Genomic DNA, 22572 nt, shown 5'->3' on the forward strand with positions numbered 1-22572 from the left:
GCTTTTTTTAATGATCTATTTTTAAGTATTTTTTTTAAACTTTTATTGCTGATATTTCCATCTCAAATTTTTCTAGAATTTCATTGAATTCTTCTAATTCTTCAATAGTTACGTTCTTATCTTATATCTTGATCTTTCGAAAAATATAAATAATTTATTAAGATATGAATTCAAAATTTCTGTTTTCTTTTTATAATAAGATTTCTGTTTTGATGTATAACCTATAGCAATCAACCCACAAGATGAAGTTTTAATAGCAGTAATTGTGTCCAATACAGTTGGGACAAGTACTGGAACCACTAATCCGTTGCAACTGTTGTTCCTACTGTTAGAAGTACACTCAGTGTTTTGAAAACAGAATCAACTCTAATCCATCTTTTCTTACATTTATTATACTGTTCTAGTTTTACTTCTAACTCGTTTGTCTATCATATATTGTTGTCTACTTTCCACTTTCATTTTTAAGACATTAAATTAAGTGAGTTTCTGATAAAGAAAAAGATGGATATTTCAATATTTACAATAGGGAACCCTTTAATCTCTATTACCTCCTCCTATTATTTTTCGTTTATCTGTTATCATTACTTCGGGTGGATAAATAGTAACGTTTACAGATGCTAATGATATTTCTTCTTTCGAATCATTAATCTTATTTAGATGAACTGTAAAAATATTTTGTCAATATTGATCTCTATACTACACCTCCAAGTACATATACCACCAACTTCTTTATTACTATCTCGTTCATGACGTTCAATTATTGTATTTTGCAATATTAATATCGGTGGATCTTTCTCAAATTCATCGGTAGATTAGATATATTTCCCCATGCCGCTAAACTAGATGTTTCATGTTGATAGGAACATGTGAAATTAATATGTTGTAAATAATTATTATTTAAAGGGCATTGTGTTAGTTTTTTCATATTTTTAAGCACGATCCAGTTATCAAAATTGCTACCGTTATGAGAAATTAATATTAATTAACCTAAATATTTCAACATTTGATCTATACAATATGTACCTACAAATATTTCTACTATATTCATTAGTTTATCATAAAATTATTCTGGAACATTATCTGTAGGATTTAAATCTGGAAAGGGATTATTTATTCTGTCTAACATTTTTCTTAGTTTTTCTTAATTAATTAACGTACACGCATAAGGGAATTGCTTTACGCGTTTCACTTTCTGAATATGTTTCACAATCCCAAGCAAATAACCCAGCATCACGTATACTTGAAAACACTTTTAGTTTCAGAGGTGAAACCTGTGTTACTGCGTTACTATTACTACACGTTTTCCATACTTGTTCATAATTATCTTCTATTTTTTTAATACCCAAACTTTTTTTATTTCTTCTTATAAGACAGAAATATGAGTTGTGTAAGTATAAAACCCAATCTAATTCCTCTTTTACAATTGTGGGGCGCAAATTTCTATTATTATGAGTATAAATTTGAAATGTAATATCACATTTCTTATTGAATTCATTAATTCTAGCAAATGTCATCACTCCTTTCCTATTTGCTTTTGAGAAACCATTGACGAAATTTTGAAATTAATTTGTTAAATCTTTGTTTAAAACATGTTGGTATGTAACAATTCTTCCATATTTCTAAAGATAGTATGAAAAGTTTTGGCATTAAAACCAAGAAGTTTCATAAATTGTTTGTGCTTTCCATCTTGAAATATCACTCCACCTATTTCAAGTTGTCCTTTAAATGTTAAAAATTTATTGTTAACAGCCTTGATAATATTTGAAAATAACACGTTTTCTATGAATCTTTCATCATCATTAATTTCAATTGATTCATTCATATTTTTTTTATATATGCTTTTTTTAATGATCTATTTTTAAGTATTTTTTTAAACTTTTATTGCTGATATTTCCATCTCAAATTTTTCTAGAATTTCATTGAATTCTTCTAATTCTTCAATAGTTACGTTCTTATCTTATATCTTGATCTTTCGAAAAATATAAATAATTTATTAAGATATGAATTCAAAATTTCTGTTTTCTTTTTATAATAAGATTTCTGTTTTGATGTATAACCTATAGCAATCAACCCACAAGATGAAGTTTTAATAGCAGTAATTGTGTCCAATACAGTTGGGACAAGTACTGGAACCACTAATCCGTTGCAACTGTTGTTCCTACTGTTAGAAGTACACTCAGTGTTTTGAAAACAGAATCAACTCTAATCCATCTTTTCTTACATTTATTATACTGTTCTAGTTTTACTTCTAACTCGTTTGTCTATCATATATTGTTGTCTACTTTCCACTTTCATTTTTAAGACATTAAATTAAGTGAGTTTCTGATAAAGAAAAAGATGGATATTGTTCAATATTTACAATAGGGAACCCTTTAATCTCTATTACCTCCTCCTATTATTTTTCGTTTATCTGTTATCATTTCTTCGGGTGGATAAATAGTAACGTTTACAGATGCTAATGATATTTCTTCTTTCGAATCATTAATCTTATTTAGATGAACTGTAAAAATTTTTTGTCAATATTGATCTCTATACTACACCTCCAAGTACATATACCACCAACTTCTTTATTACTATCTCCTTCATGACGTTCAATTATTGATGAAAATATTATAAATTCTTTGTGGAGTTGATTTTCTAATAATGTTCATCGATGGTGAGCTTTCCGTCTTTAATATCATATCAAATTCACCTATTGAAAGAATACAGTTGTCATTGTCTGGTATTATTGACAATCTAAAGGTGTTTATATATTTTCCATTTGTTTTAATTTCATTCATATGATTAGGCTTGTTGTTTTCATCATTAACTTCCAAATCTATATTTTCAACATATTCATATCTTTGATAAATTCGTTAAAATAGTTAGATGGATGAGAGAAGAAGATTGAATCGATTTTAAATTTTACAGGAAAAATAATTTCAATTAGAGATTTACCTCGGAAATTAAAGTTTCCTGAATCATCAAATATGTTTTTAACGTTTCCACTTTTATATGAAAATACTTTTATTTTTAATATAAATCCATATCCTTGTTTCACCTGTAGGAATACGTTCAGTATTTCTCACACGAAAAACTGGAAGATTGAAATAATATGATTTTTTATTTTCCTTGAGATGTTTTTCTAATGTGGCTATATTTTTTTCCTGTTTAAAACTTCGTTATTAATAGTAGTTATCTGTTCTTGAATCTCACTATCATAAATATTTTGTATCAGTTGATTAAAAGTTCTTTTTGTAATTCGGTTTTAAATTTAGTTTCTAGAGCAGCTGTCTTCACTTATACCTGGTTTAACATCATCTATTAGTTGTTTAAGGTCTATTTTTGTTTTGTTATCTTATCTTCTAATTTAGACGCTGTAAACGAAAAGGGTTATTAAAGAAATTTGATGGTCAAACACAAGACTACTGTTGGTGGTGCGACTAAGACACATAGACTTCGTGTTGTAGATTGTGATATTAAGAGCTTAGATGAAGCATTGCATTTACGAAATGGATAAACCTTGTGGAGAGATACCGATAGTGACCAATTCGCAGATTAAACAATATCCACATATGGACAATATTGAAATTGAACAAGCTTCCAGTGAAACAATAGACATTATACTTGGAGTTGAAAATGGAGATTTACTTACCTCAGAACAATACTTAATAGGCCCTATCGAGGATGATCCTGTCGCAGTTAGATGTCCTTTCGAATGGTATGTTCAAGGAGGTCGATATAACGAAACACCTAAAAATAACATTTTGAACTTTATGCAGGTTTCTGCCGTAAGTGAAATTGAAGATTTTCTCGGCATTGAACGGATGGGAATTAAACCTCGACGTTGCAAATGTGCAATAAACGCCAAAAAGAAATTAGCTACAGAACAGATGCAGAATAGCGTTACTAGATTAGAAGATGGTATTTATCAGATTAACTTACCCTGGAAGAAATCGCAGTTAAAATTACCAAATAATTACGATTATGCTGTCAAACGTTTAATCAATTTGGAGAAACAGTTTCAAAACCGTCCACGTAATGGGAATTTTATTGCAAATAAATGGATGATCAAGTTTCTAGAGGTGTTTTTACCTCATTTTGGAGTTCTTAAAGATTCAGAGACCACGCCAGTTCGAGTTGTTTATGGTGGTAAAGCTAGATTCCAAAGTCACTCTTTAAATGATTATTTAGCCATTCATAATATGAATGTAGATTTATTTGATATAGCTTTACGATTCTGTGATTATGAAGTTGGTGTTATTGCTGACATTAGTAATGTTTAAGCTGTAAAGATGGCACCCGACGATGCTCGATTTCACCGTTATTTATTTCGTAAGCATCCAGAAGACCCAATCAACGTGTACGAATTAACAACAGTTACATTTGGAGATAAACCATCACCTTCTTCAGCCATTATTGCCTTACGTCCTGTTGCTGCTGAAAACGCTCCTGAAATTCAGCGAATCGCTAACAATCAATTTTATGTCGACGATCTCACAGATTCGCAAAGGTTAACTGATGAAGCTTAACGATTAAAATCTAATCTTACTTCTACCTAAAAAAAAACGGAAATTTTAAAATTCGCAAATGGTTATCAAATAAGACTCTCTCAAGTGTAAAAGAAGTTTTATTTAAAGATTTTGTTCCTACAAAACGTAATATTCTCAAGATGACTGCTTCGTATTACGACGTTTATGGTATGTTATCAGGAATATTAGTACGACAGTATGACATTAACTGGGATGATCCGATTCACCCTAATAGTGATTTATATATTATGTTCAATAAGATCAAGAAAGATCTTCAAGATGTGTTTTTAATCGAAACCAAACGCTGTTTAATTCCTGATAAATTTCAAGGACAATCTAAACTACATAAAATGTCGCTTCCAGGTTTTAGTGATGCCTCGGAGGATGCAATAGGCATAGGAGTTTGGATGAGATGGTCCAATGAAGACGAATCAAATGCCGAGTTGACATTTGTTTGTGCTAAAGCTAGACTTACGCCTGTGAAGCAATTTAGTTTACCACACAAAGAACTGCAAGCTCTTCTGTAGTTATTCCGACTGATGTTAGTTGTTATCAACGATTTAAGACTTAGAATCGAATACGTTAAAATGTGGACTGATAGCATTGCTTATCGTGTTTGCGAAATTACAACAGATTTTGACCCGTACAAAGATGTATCGTATGTTCCTGTTGATCAGAATATTATCGACTTAGTATCAAGAGGAGTACAAGCCAGTGAAATGAAACGAGTTATTGACGGACCTGACTTCCTTCAGAGAGCAGAAAACACTTGACCTGTAACACCTACTTACATTCCAGTCAACAGTGAAGATGTTGAATTGAAGAAATTCCACGTGAGAAATGCAAAAGTTTTAGCTGTCAGAATTTGAAATATCGTTCCAATAGTTGAACTGAAACAATAGTTGGACAAAATTAGTAATGGTAACTGCTAGAATATTGTCTACTTATAGCTCAGGAACAAAGCATATCTCGTATGCAAATCTGTTAAAGGATTTATGCCAAGACGTAAAATTTCCCCTTAATTACAATGATTTCTACCTATAATCATTGGCAAGGGCTTAAAAATGTCTCCCAGAACAATATTTTTGACAAAAACCTTAGATTTCTGACTCTGGTCGCTTTCCAGCCGAGAGTTAATTAGGCTAGCAGTCATAGACGACACTCGATAGACTGGCAGCCTGCCGTCTATAGTTGAAGCCTTGCATACATCGATCTTTCACTTTCATTACTGCCATGGAATCCAACAATTTCGACCTAAATATCCAGCCATATCAGTTTGAGCCGCTTGTGGAAGACAAACGATTAGTACTAAAATATTATGATAGCTCTGGAAGCTCTGACAATTCCGATTTCTCAGACGACGAAACCGATTCTTTTTCTACAAAAGCCCGAATCGGTACTACAGATGGTAAGTGGATAGAGTTTAAACAGTCGTCACCATAAACTATCAGGTTGAAAGCAATGATAATTAACATTGCAGAAGCTCATTGATATCCATTTCAAAAGAAAATGAAAAAGAAATAAGCATATTGGATATATCTCCAGACCGCAGAAGGCCTATTATTATCATCACATAACGTCAGTGTCAATATGGCCGTGCGGGTCAAACGGTCACCTAGGTGAATACGTAGCCTCTACCATCCAGTCTCTATTTTTCTACGTACAGCTTCGACGTAGATGGGGTTAGTCTGGACGTCAGAGACTAGACTCAGTCCGTATTTCGGTAAACATTGATTGAATGTGTCCATCGTGAAATATAGATTTTACTTATTAAATAGCTGCCTTTGTGGATTGTGTAGAGAAATGCCAACAACACTTGAGAGCCTTTGCTGTAAACAGGTTAATGACATAGAACATAAAGCTCTGGAGGAGATGCAGCCGTGCATTTGTCAACATTCCGGGTTCAGGGCGAATTGTCACAATAGAGATGTTCTAGATGTATCGCTAATTCAGTTTGTTGTTGGGATGAGAGATGATAGAGCTGAGAAGAAACCGTCTCCTTCGAATTTGTGTTGTTCGTGTTTTTAAATGAGTTAATTTAAAGATATTATTGGCCGGGGGCGCTTGGAGGTTGGTAAACTTGTACCCCTATAGGCTCCGGATTTATTAACTGTGTGCCTGGTGGGGTTGTTAGTTTGGTGGGCTTGCGGGCGCTGCAGGAAAAAAGTGATTTTTTTTTTATAAATTATACAAAGGTGCCCCCTTTCTATATCTAAATCTTCCTCTAAATCCTCTACCACGGATAGACCTTCCTCATCCTCCGCGGCCTTGAAAAGCACCAATCTTGTTACTTATACGAGAGCAATCAGATATATCCTTGACAGTTTTGGAAACATCATCACCAAACAGAATGTCTGTGTGACTACATAGATGTAAATACTCGCCCCTCATATCGGGTTTCATCATGTCTCTACGAATAAAACATAATTGTTTATTGGCATGTCCAAAAAGAGCTAGGGACTCCATTGCTTGTTTCAGAACATGATTCACATCCATAGATTGTCCACTACCAAGAGTGTCAGTAATTTTAGACAACGAAACTGCTCCTTTAATAATGGAAGTTTGAGCATTCTGTATTCGCTTGTCCATCGTACGTGTATACTGGCTAAGAAAATCCCACACTAATTGATTAGTTTTAGCCGTCACTAAAGACTCACAGTTTATCAATTCGTTATACCTATCATCATCTACACCATCTCTGAACCAGTTATTTATCAAAGATGCCAAGTCTTGATTTATTTGAACATCACATAAATCTTTCAGTTTCAACTTTTTCTCCGCCTGTGCAAAAATTGAGTCAGATAACTCCATATCAGATGACATTTTGGCTTTTTCCCCGGTAAAACATCCAAATCATCATCACAATACTCTTCATCATTGTAGCCTAATAAATTCATTTTCATCATAATCGTCATAACTGTCATATTATTGTTAAGTTCATCAACTTTTCTGGATAATTTATCGAAACGAGAGTTCTGAGCAGTTCGGTTTTCCTGAATGGCTTTCAGAATCGACATAACGTCACTATTACTAGGCTCGGCTTTTGATGTGAAGCAAAAATATTAAATTTAAAGTGTTTAAATCCTACGATAACTCGACGGGGAGTATGACCTAAAAACACATGCCCGTCCCTATTAATTAATTAATCCCACTTGAATAAAAAGCTGTAAACAAAACCCATGAAATATGAAAATTTCACTCTCAGAAACATTCATTTACTGTAATCTGACAAATTAGCTGCCATTACAAATGTGGGCGTATTACGATCGCATCGCTATTTTTGAGAGTCGACATTGAAATTCAATAAATTCTCTATGTAACCCCTATTTCTCTGGTTGAGAAATTCGTTTTCCATTTAACGAAACGTCAATCTGAGAAAATAAACTTTTGGCTAAACAGTCCACACTGAGCATCGTCCACGAGATCGGTACCGTCGCTGTTTTTTTTATCCGAACACGTACAGTGGAAAAGGTTTGAGACAAATCCAAATAATATTCCCCCGATCCGGCGATGTTTTATTCGAAATGGGGTAATATTCGGCATTGCATAAATTGTCCGAAAGTACTCTTTAACTTAACTTTATCGTGATCGTTGATAGACGGATCGTTTAATATTTGCCTTATCTCATCATCCAATTGCAATGTTTTTGTAACCGCGGGTGGTTTTAACGACGAATCACGCCCCCCTCGTATTATTTTATCGACCATATTTTCCGGTACCAATGCCATTTTTCGTGCGTAATCCATTACTTACCTAAAAGTTTGGGAACCACTGAATCAAGAATTCCTAGAAGAGGCGTAAGAAGTTATATATGTCTCTTAATTTTCAAAGGGGTTTTCCGTTTAACTATCTCTCTTAGGTTCCTCTTGTGTTTCATTATAACCTGGATTTCTGATGTCTGGTTATCGGTACGTTACCTTTTAAAACATCCATGGTGCACTCGCAAAGAGCGTTAATCATATTTCTGTGAGTATTCTTTAATATCGACTTGTGTTGTCTCGCAATAGAGTTAGAAAGGGCATTCAGTAGCCGTAAATGTTTGTCAATTCCAACCATCACCCTTTTGGTAAATAAACCCGTGGATACTCTGAAGGGAATAGACTGGTTTTCAGTCTTAAAAAGTCGGGCGTGGTACTTTTCAAATCTAACAAATAAGAATAGGGATTTTTCGTAGCATCCTTGTAACTTTCACGGAGGTATTGCGTATTTCCTGGATACATTTGTTTCGCTAGTTGCGTTATGCCCAAGGAGTCCCTCGGGTTTTTGAAAATTACCATGTAGTGAGTATTTAGACTAATCGTCCAATGATACTTGCCTTTGTGAAAGAGATTTTGTAGGAAATAAATAACGGATGCGTTTTTGTGGTGGGAACCTTTCGTAAACAGCTTAGAGACTTTTTCGTTCATCCCTCAAATCATCGATTATTATCATAGTGGATTCACCGTCATTCATCGTCACGTCGAATCCCTCCACAAAGTCTACCCGGACACCTAGATCCTCGGCGTATAGAGCCTGTCATTCCCAATAACACCATACGATTCTCTGAGGCACGGAGACGAATGTCTCAACCAAACAGTTTTACCACCAATCGAGAATTGCCCGATTACGTGGGGCCTACAATCATACAGGTAAAAGGAGGTTGTAAATCTTATATCAATCGTGTAGAGGGGAATAAACAAAATATATATATTTGTAACATTCAATTATCCCTAGGCAGCTGTGCACCAATTCATTGTTTATGTGTTCGCAACACCCTATGCAATTTTCAGTTATGCATTTTGTAATTCTCTCATTGTCATATGAAAAAGTAGGACGTAAAACTCCATTTATTTCATTTCATTATCATTTGTCATATGAGCAAGTATAGACACAACTAAATCTATGACCTCCAAGGATGGACAACAATGTTCTACGGTGACCAATTTTGCATTTAGGAACACTATTCGTAGGCGTCATTCCAGCTCCCTCCATATACACTCCTTCCACTCGTACCTGGCACCTATACGAATCGGGTTGATCCCATTCCTTCTTGTAGGCTTGCTCTATACATATTTTGGCATCACAGCACCATTCTTCGCCTTTTGCCTGTAGTGTCCAGTCGTTAGGTGAGGATTTGGATGATCTCGAAGGGCACACGTACACTGTGTTAGTGTTAACAACTGGTGTTAATACCGAATTTGGACACTAACACCGTAGTTGGATATTAACACGGAGTGTGTAACACGAGCTTACTATCGGTATGATTTCTTTGATTTTAAATATCACACAGAACCGATCTATATTAAAGCTTTATTTGAACGTATTTATTATTTCTTAACGCGGTTTATTTGGTGTTAGTCCGCAAGACTTGACCTCATTCTGGTGTTCCGTGTTAGCTCTGATATAAAAATTATCAACATGTGTTAAGCATCGTATTAACACGATTTCTCCTTCGTGTTTGTGTTAATATCGAAGATACGATTTCAGGGGTTACCTGAACACATTATTTGCGGGTAAAAATGGCATAATTATGTAATTTCTTTTGGCGATCGGTTTTATTTTACAGTTTGACAATCGGTACTCAAATTCTAATCGATTCCCGTCTGAAATAAGTCTAAAAATGGATTTAGAAATTCTGCGCTAACACTAATCTCTAGGGTATTATTACGAGCATGAGTTCAAGTTTAGTGTTGGTGTTGGCAGCCATTTTATTTCATTTAAAATGTTTTTTATACCGGTTGCTAAAGCTATTGCTGTACAAAATAGAGGCGACAATTTGGAAATGCATCCTGCTACAAGTGCGGAACCGATTGAACGTCATATCCGGTTGAATCAACATGAGTTATCAGCTGAGTATCATGATTTTAGAGATGGAGACCCAGCAAGGAAACAAATGTGTGTTTCTCAAAAACGCATGGATACATTTTTGGTATATCTGTCTTCAGGTGGTTATTACAGAAATGTTGGTTTTTCCAGTGGCGTGGCTAAAACTACTACCTTGTAGTCCATGTAGTTGGAGCATTGCTCCAAGATTCATTAAACTACCACACCCGGAGGAATACGCTGATTTAACAACTGTTAGAGATGTTGATGGTAATAACAAAGATATCATTCGTATTCAACGCCCACACCATGCAGGAGATGCTTATTTTTGTGGACGACATGGAAAATCATGTGACTCTTTTAATGTCCAGTATGTTTGTGATAAATTCGGAAGGATTCGACATGTCATATCTGGACTAACTGGTTCAACCCACGATAAAATTGCAGCAGAATGGTCTCCTGAATTCATGCAGTATCTGCACACACTACCGAACGACGTCCTTGTTTTAGGTGACCCTGCTTACCGTAATTTACACCCATCTGTGATGCACACATTTACTGGCGCGAATCTGACCCAACAACAATTGCAATCTAACACACGCACACGGCAGAGACAAATTGTAGAGAGAACTATAAGTGCCACAGAATTAAAATGGAGGATGACTCAGATGAAAGAAAACAGATTTGCTGCAAGAAAAGGACCAGATTTAGCATCAAAATGTTCCTTCTTCACAATCGTTACACAAATTTTTTGTGATAAAAATTATCAATGATATCTAATACGGTGTGTAATTAATCATCAACGGCAACGATTGGTGTCCAAATTTTAGTATTACACGTAATTTGGGAACAACATCTTCTGTGCCTTGACCTGATTCTTTGGTTTTCCTGATAATATCACGAAACTCGCGGCCCATATTTTTCGTCACATTTTCCACCACTGAACCATCCGTGGGTGGAAGCATCTGTTCACCAACAAACGTATAAAATTCTGTCGATTTACCTCCTTTCCGGAGCTTAACAAACTTTCCATCATTCTCTAATACAATTGTCAGCATTGTTTTCAGCTTGTCTGATGTCCATATATAACGCTTTGGAGCCACACCTGTCGCCATCATTAACCACTGATTCTAACTTCGATTTCAATCAATTAAATGAATTGGGTCAAAATTTACAGGTTGCATGCATTACAGCGAACAGGACATGATTACTCCTCTTGAACACCTATGTTCAATTTAGCCTTACTTAGAGTGCATATAACACTAAGTTGATTTTCGGGTGTGGGGCTTTACCATTCTTGACACCTTATATCACTTTCATTATGAAATACCTCATTTATTGATATATTTCCAAGCAGGGCATGCTTACCATTCTTGACACATGATACAACTTATATTATGAAATACTGTGCAAACGCACACCAGAAAAATTTCTTTAAGCACGGCGATCGGTCTCAGAGATACACACTATACCAGAAGGGGGAGGATGTCTCATCTATTTTAACTGCAAAAACATCGACCATGGTTTCGTTCTCTGCTCTTTGACCTCCCCGCCCCTCCCCCTCCCTTCCTTTCGAATTTCTCCAACCTGAGGTACATAATTTAAGACAGCAGCAGCTGACACAATTCAAATTTAGCACACAAATAAATTAGAAAAATAAATTAGAGAGCTCTGTCCGTCTAACTGCATCGCAGCCACTACAGGCCGCTCCACCGAGTACGACTCACACAAAGGCAATAAACCAGCAAGCATCAATGCTTTCAATCCCTAACACAACGTTCGTTCGATAGTTCATAAAGAGTTCCCTATCAGTAGACGAACCTGTCTCACGACGGTCTAAACCCAGCTCACGTTCCCTGTTGGTGGATGAACAATCCAACACTTGGCGAATTAAAAAGCAACGTCGCTAAGAACGCTTGGCTACCACAAGCAAGTTATAGGGCACCTCTTGCGGGAAGCAGTAAAAATAGAGCTCTCCCTTCGTCACACTAAGGGAGACACTAAAGGCGATAGGCCTTGCATCCAGCTTTTACTCTCTCGCTCTACCGGGGGTTTCTCTCCCTTTTGAAACTGGCCTGCAGTTAAAAAGAATTCATAACTGACTTTCCCGCCCTAGCAAAGAACCGGTTCCCACAAATAACAATATTAACACGAAGAATGAGTTCAAATGTCGTGTTATGTGTTGGTGTTAAACACTAAACGCAAATTTTTAACACCGATATCAGAACCTATCGCGTGTTTGCAATCGGGTAACTCCTCCCATATTCTAGGTAATGATTCGCCAATGTCACCAAAACATTCCTTGAGCGAGAAAAACTGATCGACACACAAGTGATACCCTTTTCGGGTGGGTTTTAGCATTTCCTCACACCAATAAAATTTTCGAATGTCCACGCCTCGATACTTTTTGTCTACGGTCACTCTCACGCAGTCTCCCAATTTGATCGTCTTATTTTCCACCAGACCACTTAACCATTCCTCTATCCTATGACAATAATATTCCAGAGTGACCCATTGGTTCATATTTAAGGCGATACCTTCAGGGAGGGGGTAATCGCATCCATTTTCGGAGCGAAACCTCCTAATATCAAAAAGGAGATCACCTCTCCATGGAGTCGCTGTCACCTTGGATATTTTTCCACTGTTTTTTACGCATAAATCCTTAGACAACATGATCGTCGGTTCAAAATTCTTTTCCTAGAATAATTTGTTATCCCCTCCCCACCACCCTACTCTAAAATCGACACCCCTGAGACACCTGTTCATGATTCTTTATTTGACCAATGCCTACTAAAGTACGCGTAGTTAATCAGCCTATTATCGAACCTTTTTCAAATTTCAAACTTTTAAAAAAAAGTCGATAACACGCTCTAAAAAAAAAAAACAACACTCCGACGCATCCGTTTAAAAAACAATGGAAACGACGCACCTGCTACTTTTACCATTATTGGCACTGCACTGTCTCACTTCCAGGATTCTTTGTTCTATTGGGCACCATTGTTTTACCGATATTGGCACCGCATTGTCTCACTTCCAGGATTCTTTGTTCTTTATGGCACCATTGTTTTCGAAATATATGGAACAATGTATAAACAAATCAATTTCTGAAGATTCCACAAATTTGGGCGGGGGCGAATGGCAAGTCTATTGCTACCTCTCAAGGGAACAATCCCTACTTGTGGAATCGAAGAGTTTGTGTCCGTAAAGAATTCCTTTGGTTCCGAAAGAGATACTTCTCAAGGATAAAGTAGGTGAATAGAGCGATTGGTAACACCATGTTTAGTCTGGATTGACGCAGCACGAACAAAACCATCAGTTCCATGGATTAAGTCCTCTGATTGATTGATTAAGTTTATTGCATTAGCATATACATGTTCGAAACACAATGCTTTAGCATAATATAATAATTTATATAATATTTCATTATTAATAAACAATATATATACATGTAAATGTAAAATAAAAATTATGAATCCATTTTTGAGTTAGATTAATCAATTAATGTATATTTGGACATATTTACACAAATTAAATAGCAAAGAAAATGTATTTGCATTATTGTAACTTAGTGCATTAACTTATTATTACATGATATACAAACATTATATACATAATTTGTAAAAATCTAATATACGAAAACATTTTTTGATTAACAGATATGGAAAGAATATTTGTACATATAAATTAGCCATTGCATAGATTAGTACTTATTAATTACAAATTCAAATCAATTAGTATAATGAAGCAAAGTATATGGATATATAAAAATCAATTAATACATAGATACAATTTAAATTGTATAGAAAAAAGTATTGACACCAAACATAGCATTTTTAATATGAATAATATTTTAAGGTGAAATTTATTATTATCTTAATAATAGTTTGTAATGGAAATTTCATATAGTATAGTTGCATCTATAAATTTTTCATCTTTATGAAATTTTCCCTTCCAGGCATAAAAGATGTATCTGGATAAATTCTTAATTTTAATATTTGATTTAATTTTTATAAGTTTATAAAATTTAACAAGTTATGGCCAACTCCAGCAATACCGAGGAAGATATTGAAACCTTAATTTTCTATACAGTGGGCAACACTATATAAAATGAAATTCATTTTCTTGATCAGTTTACAACAATTGCATATTCTCTTTTCTTTAGGAATCTTTAGGTATCGTCCAGTTTCAATATTTAATTTCAATGAACCTCCCCTAAATCTGCATAAAACATTTCTAAATTTTAGATCATTAAGTACTCCTAGATATGTTGCTCGTGAAAAAACTTCAAAGTAGTTAAAATAGAATTGTAATTTATTGGAATTTTCAACGTCCTGATATTAACAAGACCTATATTATCTAAGCAGTATTTTATGTTGAAAGCCCAATTTTTAACACCATTATTTGCTTGTTTCATTAAATGAATATATATTTCATACATTAACTCACTTTTATTTGAAACAATTCGAATCCAATAATTTATTATTCTATATAAATGTACAATGTGAAGAGGGTAGCGCCCAAGCTCACCTAACAAGAAATTTATTGGTGTGGAATTTGGAACGTTCAATATTCAATATTCAAAAGATAGTGAGTCCACGAAACCCCATACTTCGCAACCATAGTTTAATACTGGTGATACTAATGTATCGAATAGCTTAAGTAAAATATCAATGGAAAGGTATTTATTTCCTACTTTACCAAATAAAGAAGCTAGTGCTTTTAGACCTTGATCTGTAAGTCTATTGAGAGTTTCATGAAATTTACCGTTTCTGTACAACAAAACGCCAAGGTATAAATATTCGTTGACGATTTCTAGTGTGACAGAATTAATTTTGAACGAGTAATTACTTTTACTATTACCTTTTTGAAAAACAACTATCTTGGTCTTATCCGCATTAATTTCCAAATGCCATGTGTTGCAGTATGACTGAAATTTTTTAAAAAGATTCTGTAGCATAGATTCTGACTTCTGACTGCAAATAAAACAGTATCATCCGCAAATAAAGAATGTATAAAAGATAACTATTGATTCTGAATATATCAGCTGAAAACCCAGTGTGCATATAGTCATTAATATCATACATGAATAGTAGAAACATCAACGGCGATAAAGGTTTACCTAGATAACTGTTAAAGAAGTCAGAATAATCACCATTGTGTCTGATTTTAACATCAGAATAAATTGATCGAATTATGCTTACTATTTTTGTATTAATTTTGGTTAATTTATACAGTAGAAGTCGCCTATCAATGCTGTCGAAACATTTCTTCAAGTCGATAAAAGCACAAAATAAATTTCTGTTGTCATTTAAGACAGTAGAACGCCATGTAGAATAAAGATGGCATCTATTTTGCTTTTACCTTTTTGAAATCCAAACCGAAATTCTGGAATCGTATTGTTTTCTTCAACCCTACTCTACAAGAGTAAGTTTCCATAAACTTCGGGGTCGATCTTTATCATGCACCAATACCACATCCCCAATCTTTATGAGATTTGTTCTGGCTACAGTCTTCTTTAACTGGTAGGTGTGCCTCTCTCGTAAAGTCGACAGATTTAAAGCGATTGACAAAATGGTGAAACACTGCTGCTAGATGTCGCATCGCCTTGTTCAAACCATCATGAAGTCCATATTTAACATCAGGATAAATACTCGGATAATAGTTTTGATGAAGTAATTGGTTCAAGATCTTCAATACTCGTTGATACATATGTGAGTAGTCTGTCGTTCACAACAGACTGTACCTCTTTAACAAGTGTCTGTATTTCATTCAGATCTATGAGCGCTCTTCGTAACACCTTCTTGATCACCATTTTCACCACACCAATCAACCGTTCATACATTCCACCCCAAATGAGGAGATTTTGCAGGAATGTGCTTCATGTAGATAACTTTGTTGTTGGTTAGATGATTCTGTACAGCTGGTTTATCCAAACAGTTAAAAAACCTTGGTTATTTCTTCATCAGCAGTTACAACTTCCAAGTTTACGTTTCGTGTTGTAAATAGACAAATGTACCACTTCTGGACTTTCTTTCCACCATTCTTGTAAAGTCGACACCAACCGTTGAAAATGGTTTAAGGCGATTGAGAGGAAAATCTGGTAAGGCTGGAGATAGAGGAAGTCTGAAGGGCTTGCCAACATGGCAACGACAAATAACACATCGCCGTGATTAGAGAAAGAATTTGGTGCCATGATAAGAGAAATAATTTAGAAACAACGCTGGATTTTGGCGATTAACTTTTACATTGATACATCAACAGAGAGATGGAAGAGGTTTACAGTTTCATTCTCATTTTATAACACACGTAGGCGGCAGAAGTCAGGATTCCATTTCATCTATAGACGTTCGAAAACGCACCATTGACAGTCAGCATCGAATTATTTGTGAAGATCTTTGGTAAACATAATCCATTTTTGTTTTTCTTCGTCTTCACGTTACAATTCATATACAAGATGCCAAAAGATGGTGAAACGTCAGATGTTACAGAGAACCTGTCCGAAACCCACAACCGATTCGTACGAAAACGAGCTACTTTGAGAAGTTTGTTTACTAAAGAAGATCGACGAGTGAATGCCTTAATCGACAGTGAAGAGCCTGATTTAGAGACTTTATACGTTGTCAAAGACAAGCTTGTGAATGCCAAACACAGACTTCAAGAATATGATGACAAAATTCAAGATCTCCTTATTCAAATGAAAGATGATCAGAGCTCTGAATATGATTTTGAAGAATGTGATATAATATCAGATAATCACTCATTGCTGTTAGCCCGCATTGATGACTTCCTACAGTCTCTTGAAAAAGCAAGTCAACATTCTTCATTAGCTACCAAGTCAGCGAAGCACTCATCTGTCAAACTACCAAAGATAGTACTTCCTACATTTGAACGCAAATGGTACAGCTTTTGGGATGTATTCGAAAGTGAAATTCATAGCTGTAAGGATATATCTGAAAGGTCAGCTGAGTTCATCTGTCAAGAAACGTATTGAGGCTATCTAAGCCAGTAACGACAACTATGCTCTGTTGGTACAGACACTTCAAGACAATTATGGTAATCGTACTCTCATCAAAAATTCTCGTCTTGCTTTGGTTGACATCTTGAAACCACAGTATAATGCTTCATCTTTCATTTTATGATGCAGTCATTGGTGATATCCGATCTCTGGAGACGTAACATTTGTTACCTGACCATTATGGGGAATTCTACGTTCCAATTCTAATGGGAAAGCTTCCAGCTGATGTTCTAACAACAATTCTCGAGACATATACCAATGATAATCCACTACTAATGGAGCTTATGGACATTATACATGCTGAGATCAAGAAATTGAAGAAGATCACCACCATAAGTCAACAGAAAGTCAAGACTGTTTCAAGCAAGCCGACAACAGCTGTCAAACCCTTCCGTGAGGTAGTGCCACAGCCTTGACAGCTAGGTCATTCACTCAATTTTCAAGATCTTTCAAAACCAAACTTTTCAAGAGACCAGCTCTTTGTCAATTTTGTGGTGGTCAACACAACACATGCCAGTGTACACTTTCTGTCGATGATCGTGTCAAAGCTGCCAAGTCACATAATCGGGGTATGAACTGTCTTAAAGATTATCATTCTATTGAAAACTGTCCTTCACATTGGAGGTGCTCAATATGTAAGGAATCTCATCATACAGCAATTCATGGTTCGAATATACTACAGTCTGCGTCTACATCAGGGAACTCACAAAGAACTACACCTTCTGCACGGATTGGTACAACGAACGCAGCTTTTACGGGCACAGAAAGTTTAGCTGATACATTGTCTTGATGTTAGTTCTCCACAGATCTATTCTTACAAGTTACCAGAACTGCAGTCTTGCCCAGTTTTACTGAAGACTGTTTTGTTGCTCCGGTAAAGAATGGTCCAACTACTAACTTCTTTGATGAAGGTTCAACATTGACATATATCAAGTCACAACATGCCAGAAATCTCAAATTGGTTCCATATGGTAAAAGGCGTATTGTAATCGACTCTTTTGGTGGACGTTCCAATCTGTACGAATTCCCTGTTGGTTCCATCGAAGTCCAGATGATGTTGTTGTTAGTTTAGAAGTTTTATTCAAAGATCAGATTGTACAACCCATTAGCTGCAATGCATGGTCAGAATGTCTACATAAAGATCATCACATAAAGATCATCTCAAACCACTACTACTAGGATTCGAACAACTCCATTCCGATGTTCATATACTGATTGGTTTGGACTCCGTCTGGAAATTCCTTAAACCGGAAATAATTATCGGGTTTCCAACGGTACAAGCATCCAGTTTGGGTTATCTTGTTTATGGTCCAGTCAACGACCATGTGACGCAATGTTTGGTGGTAGAATCTTCTAGACATGATGAAGTTGAATGGATATCCACAGATCATACAGGCTTTGAATTACACGACAAGATAAACAAGTATTGAACCGTTCGACGACAAGACGGACTCTGAATTTTTAGAGAGATTCATCAACCAGATAGAGTATCGTAACGGAGCGTATTACGCTCCACTTCCATGGTTAGACAATCGACCAACACTACAGTCCAATCTGTCGATTGCTCTCAGCAGATTGGAACAGGTCAAGAACAGACTCCTGAAACTTCAACTATGGGAACCATGCTCCAAAATTATTCAAGATCGACTCGAAAAGAACTATGTTGAACCAGTTCCAGATGGAGTGCCTAGGAAGGAAGAAGCTGGTGCTCATTACTTAAGCCACCTTTTTTTGTTTTCGTCCAGTCTAAAATGCTGGAAGAACGTCTCTCAACGACTGTCTCCAGGACCATGTTTACTTCAACCATTATTTGAACTGTTACAAAGATTTCGACGGAACAGATACGCTCAGATAGAGAAGGCTTTTTTGAGAATTAAGCTGTTTGAACCTGATAGTGATTATGTTAGATTCCTTTGGTATACAGATGGAGATCAGTAGTATATGAAGTTTCCGATATACAGCGCGTCATATCCAGAAGGTCTAGAGCTTTCCGATATACAGTATTTTTTGTGATATATCGCCTTTTTTCGGATATGGCGCACTGTATATCCTTAAACTCATATTGTATTATCCATATAAATTATCCAAAAACCACACTAATATAACACTTCAGATATCAAGCACAATTGAGCATGTTTTCTCTACATGCGTATTTTTCAGATATGAAGACTTCTGAGAATACGCAGTTTTTCAGATATAACGCATTTTTGAGTATTTTTTTTCAATATCTGAAAAAGATAAAACTACTTTATCATTGCAAAAAAAAAAAAAAAAACAAATTAATCTCATAATGATTATTTCATTCGACTTTTTGAAGGTAAAAGTCAATAAGTCTTTATTGGAGAAATCTACCATTTTCCACGAATCTCTCCAAAAATTACATAAGTCAATCTTTTGATATCATAAAGCGTTTTTCCACATGAAATGAAAGAAATACACCTGTTAAAAGAGAGGTTTTAAGATGATAACAAAATCTATACTTAAAAAAAATATGGATAGCATTGAAATTATAGACGATGAAACATTCATTGAAAATGTTCTATTTTCCAATGTTATCAAGGCTATTGTCACCACATTTAAAACATTCAAAGGACAAATTAAAATAGATGGAGAGATATTCGAGGAAGGGAATCAAAGACAATACATGTCACTCCTCGCTTTCAATGCCAAAACTTTTCAAAACATTTTTTCAAATATGGACGAAAAATCCGATGCTTACGATTGGTATTTTACAGGAGAAATAATTTTAATGAAAGATAATTTCTAAGAAATAAAAAGATCGAGAGTTTGTAGAGGAACTGATCTACTTAAAAAGATAAATGAATACGAAGGTTACATACCTACAGATGGAAAATGTTTTATCAAATGCGTTAATCGTGTGAATTTAAAAACTTCATTAATAACTTTTAATGATGACAGTTGCTAGAATTAAGGAATTCAATAAGAAATGCGAAACTTCATTTAAAATTTATATTCCCAAAAGCAGAAATTTACATCCAAGAGCCAAAAAAACATGTTCTTCCAACCGATACCAGCTAAAGATAAAATCAGTTTTACGAACAGGTTCAGAAATGGTTTATACGATGACGTTTTTAACATCGGTCGATATTCAAGAAATAGTGAAAGCCGGCTCCCTCCCTATCTTTAAAGGGCTGGTATTATTTGTATCACTACGATAAAGAAATGGTTGAAGAAGAATGGTATGAAACTACTAGAATGGTTCCTAAACATACGGAAAAAGAAAACATAGAAAGAGTTAACTCCCACACTAACACAATCTATTATAGAGGAAGAGTTTCTGCAAATAGAAAATCATTTGAAACGAATAAAATAAACGAAATTTGCAATATATTAAAGGAATTTACAGAACTCAAAAGGAACAACATAATCGATTTATTCAAAGAATACGTCTCATGCACGAAAGATAAAACGGAGGTTAATTCGAGACTTAATAAAAAATAAACTGTACTAAACTGATGGCGTTTGATGCTAACGGATTATACGCCTCCGCCATGGTCTGACTTAGACTGCGAATATCCCAAAGCGGAAAGTGCTAGAGCATTTTTATTAGAAGAAAAAGAATTTATAAATCTCTTCAATAAACAGAAATTCAGACCTAGAACCGCTATTTTAAAAGTACGGTTTAAATATCCCCAAAACATGTTCTTCCAACCGATACCAGCTAAAGATAAAATCAGTTTTACGAACAGGTTCAGAAATGGTTTATGCGATGACGTTTTAACATCGGTCGATATTCAAGAAATAGTGAAAGCAGGTGGAAGAATTATTAGAATATTAGATGGAATAGTTTACGAAGAAAACTTTAAGACTCCTCCCTATAGAGAATACCTTTTAATTTTGAGAGATCTAAGAAACAAATATAAACGAGAAGGTAATATTGTGGTTAGTAATTGCATGAAATTATTAGGTAATTCCTTGTACGGTAAATCAATTCAGAAGGATATAACCACGACGAAACTTCTATGGAGTGCAACAACTTTAAAATCCAATTTCGATACACACGTCAAAACCTACGAGAAAATAAATGATTCTCAATACATCGTTGAGATAGAAGAAGAAGAAAAAGAAATATCTGAATCTATATCTACTATGCGACTAACCCCAAGTCATTTGGGATCATTCGTATTATCTCACAGTAAAAGAATAATGAACAATTTCATTCACGTTATAGATGGGTTTTATAAACCGGAAATATACTATACCGATACCGATAGTCTATACATTTCGTCTAACAATTGGGATAAATTAACTAAAGCTGGTTTGGTCTCTGAAAATGAATATTGCAAAGGAAAGAACGATTACGGTGACGGTGGAATCATATTTGGTTTATATTTGGCACCAAAAGTCAAATACAATATCATTTTGACGTCCGATGGTGTTTTGAAAGAAAAGAAAACGTTTAAATGTTATTCTAATAATAAGATAACCGTAGACGATTACATTCGATTGGCTAGTGGATATGATATATCGAATGAATTTAATGAACCAAAAAAGTTTAACCAATGGTGTGGTTATTCCAAATGATAAACAAAAGAAAGTTTTTAGAAGTTATTTGAATCTAGTAAAGAGAAAGACACCAAACAGTGAAGGAATCATGTATCCTTACAACGGTAAACATGAGTATAGTTTGGATGAAAACTACGAATTTGATGATTTCGACTATTTTACTATGGAAGAAGAGATTAATGAAAACTATCTTTACAACGATGAGTTTGAATGAAACCTTAAAGATTGAATATATTGAGGATATTCCTTTAATATATTGCAAATTTCGTTTATTTTATTCGTTTCAAATGATTTTCTATTTGCAGAAACTCTTCCTCCTTTAATAGATTGTCTGATAAAATGTCTTATAAAAGGGTTAATGTGAGAGTAAACTCTTTCTATGTTTTTTTTTCCGTATGTTTAGGAACCATTCTAGTAGTTTCATACCATTCTTCTTCAACCATTTCTTTATCGTAGTGATACAAATAATACCAGCCCTTTAAAGATAGGGAGGGAGCTGTTAGATTATTAGAAACATTCTGGAATACGACGTCTTTCATGACTTTGTTGTATTTTATCAAACATGCTCCGAGACATAGGGTTCCCATTCGTCTATCAGTTCCTCCCAGTTGTCTTGGGTGTATTTAGCGATATCAACGCCGGTGATCTTTCTCAGATTCGCAGGAAGATTAGATGAATTTCCCCATGTCGCTAAACTAGAGTATTCGTGTTGGTAGG

At 34.9% G+C, this 22572-nt stretch overlaps 3 protein-coding genes across 3 annotated transcripts; 2 read left to right on the forward strand and 1 right to left on the reverse strand.

Annotated features, from left to right (window-relative positions):
• Positions 1-6764: 6764 nt before the first annotated feature.
• Positions 6765-7334, reverse strand: LOTGIDRAFT_171416 (hypothetical protein; the record flags this gene model as incomplete). The annotated part of the gene is made up of 1 exon (XM_009047611.1): positions 6765-7334. One exon carries the CDS (start codon positions 7332-7334, stop codon positions 6765-6767), a length of 570 nt encoding a protein of 189 aa, XP_009045859.1.
• A 1736-nt stretch (positions 7335-9070) lies between these two features.
• Positions 9071-11086, forward strand: LOTGIDRAFT_171417 (hypothetical protein; the record flags this gene model as incomplete). The annotated part of the gene is made up of 2 exons (XM_009047612.1): positions 9071-9139; positions 10436-11086. 2 exons carry the CDS (start codon positions 9071-9073, stop codon positions 11084-11086), a joined length of 720 nt encoding a protein of 239 aa, XP_009045860.1.
• Positions 11087-20814: 9728 nt separating this feature from the next.
• On the forward strand, positions 20815-21873 carry LOTGIDRAFT_171418 (hypothetical protein; the record flags this gene model as incomplete). The annotated part of the gene is made up of 1 exon (XM_009047613.1): positions 20815-21873. One exon carries the CDS (start codon positions 20815-20817, stop codon positions 21871-21873), a length of 1059 nt encoding a protein of 352 aa, XP_009045861.1.
• Between the last annotated feature and the right edge of the window lie 699 nt (positions 21874-22572).

This window comes from Lottia gigantea (genome assembly GCF_000327385.1).
Source record: "Lottia gigantea unplaced genomic scaffold LOTGIsca_114, whole genome shotgun sequence".
NCBI lineage: Eukaryota > Metazoa > Mollusca > Gastropoda > Lottiidae > Lottia > Lottia gigantea.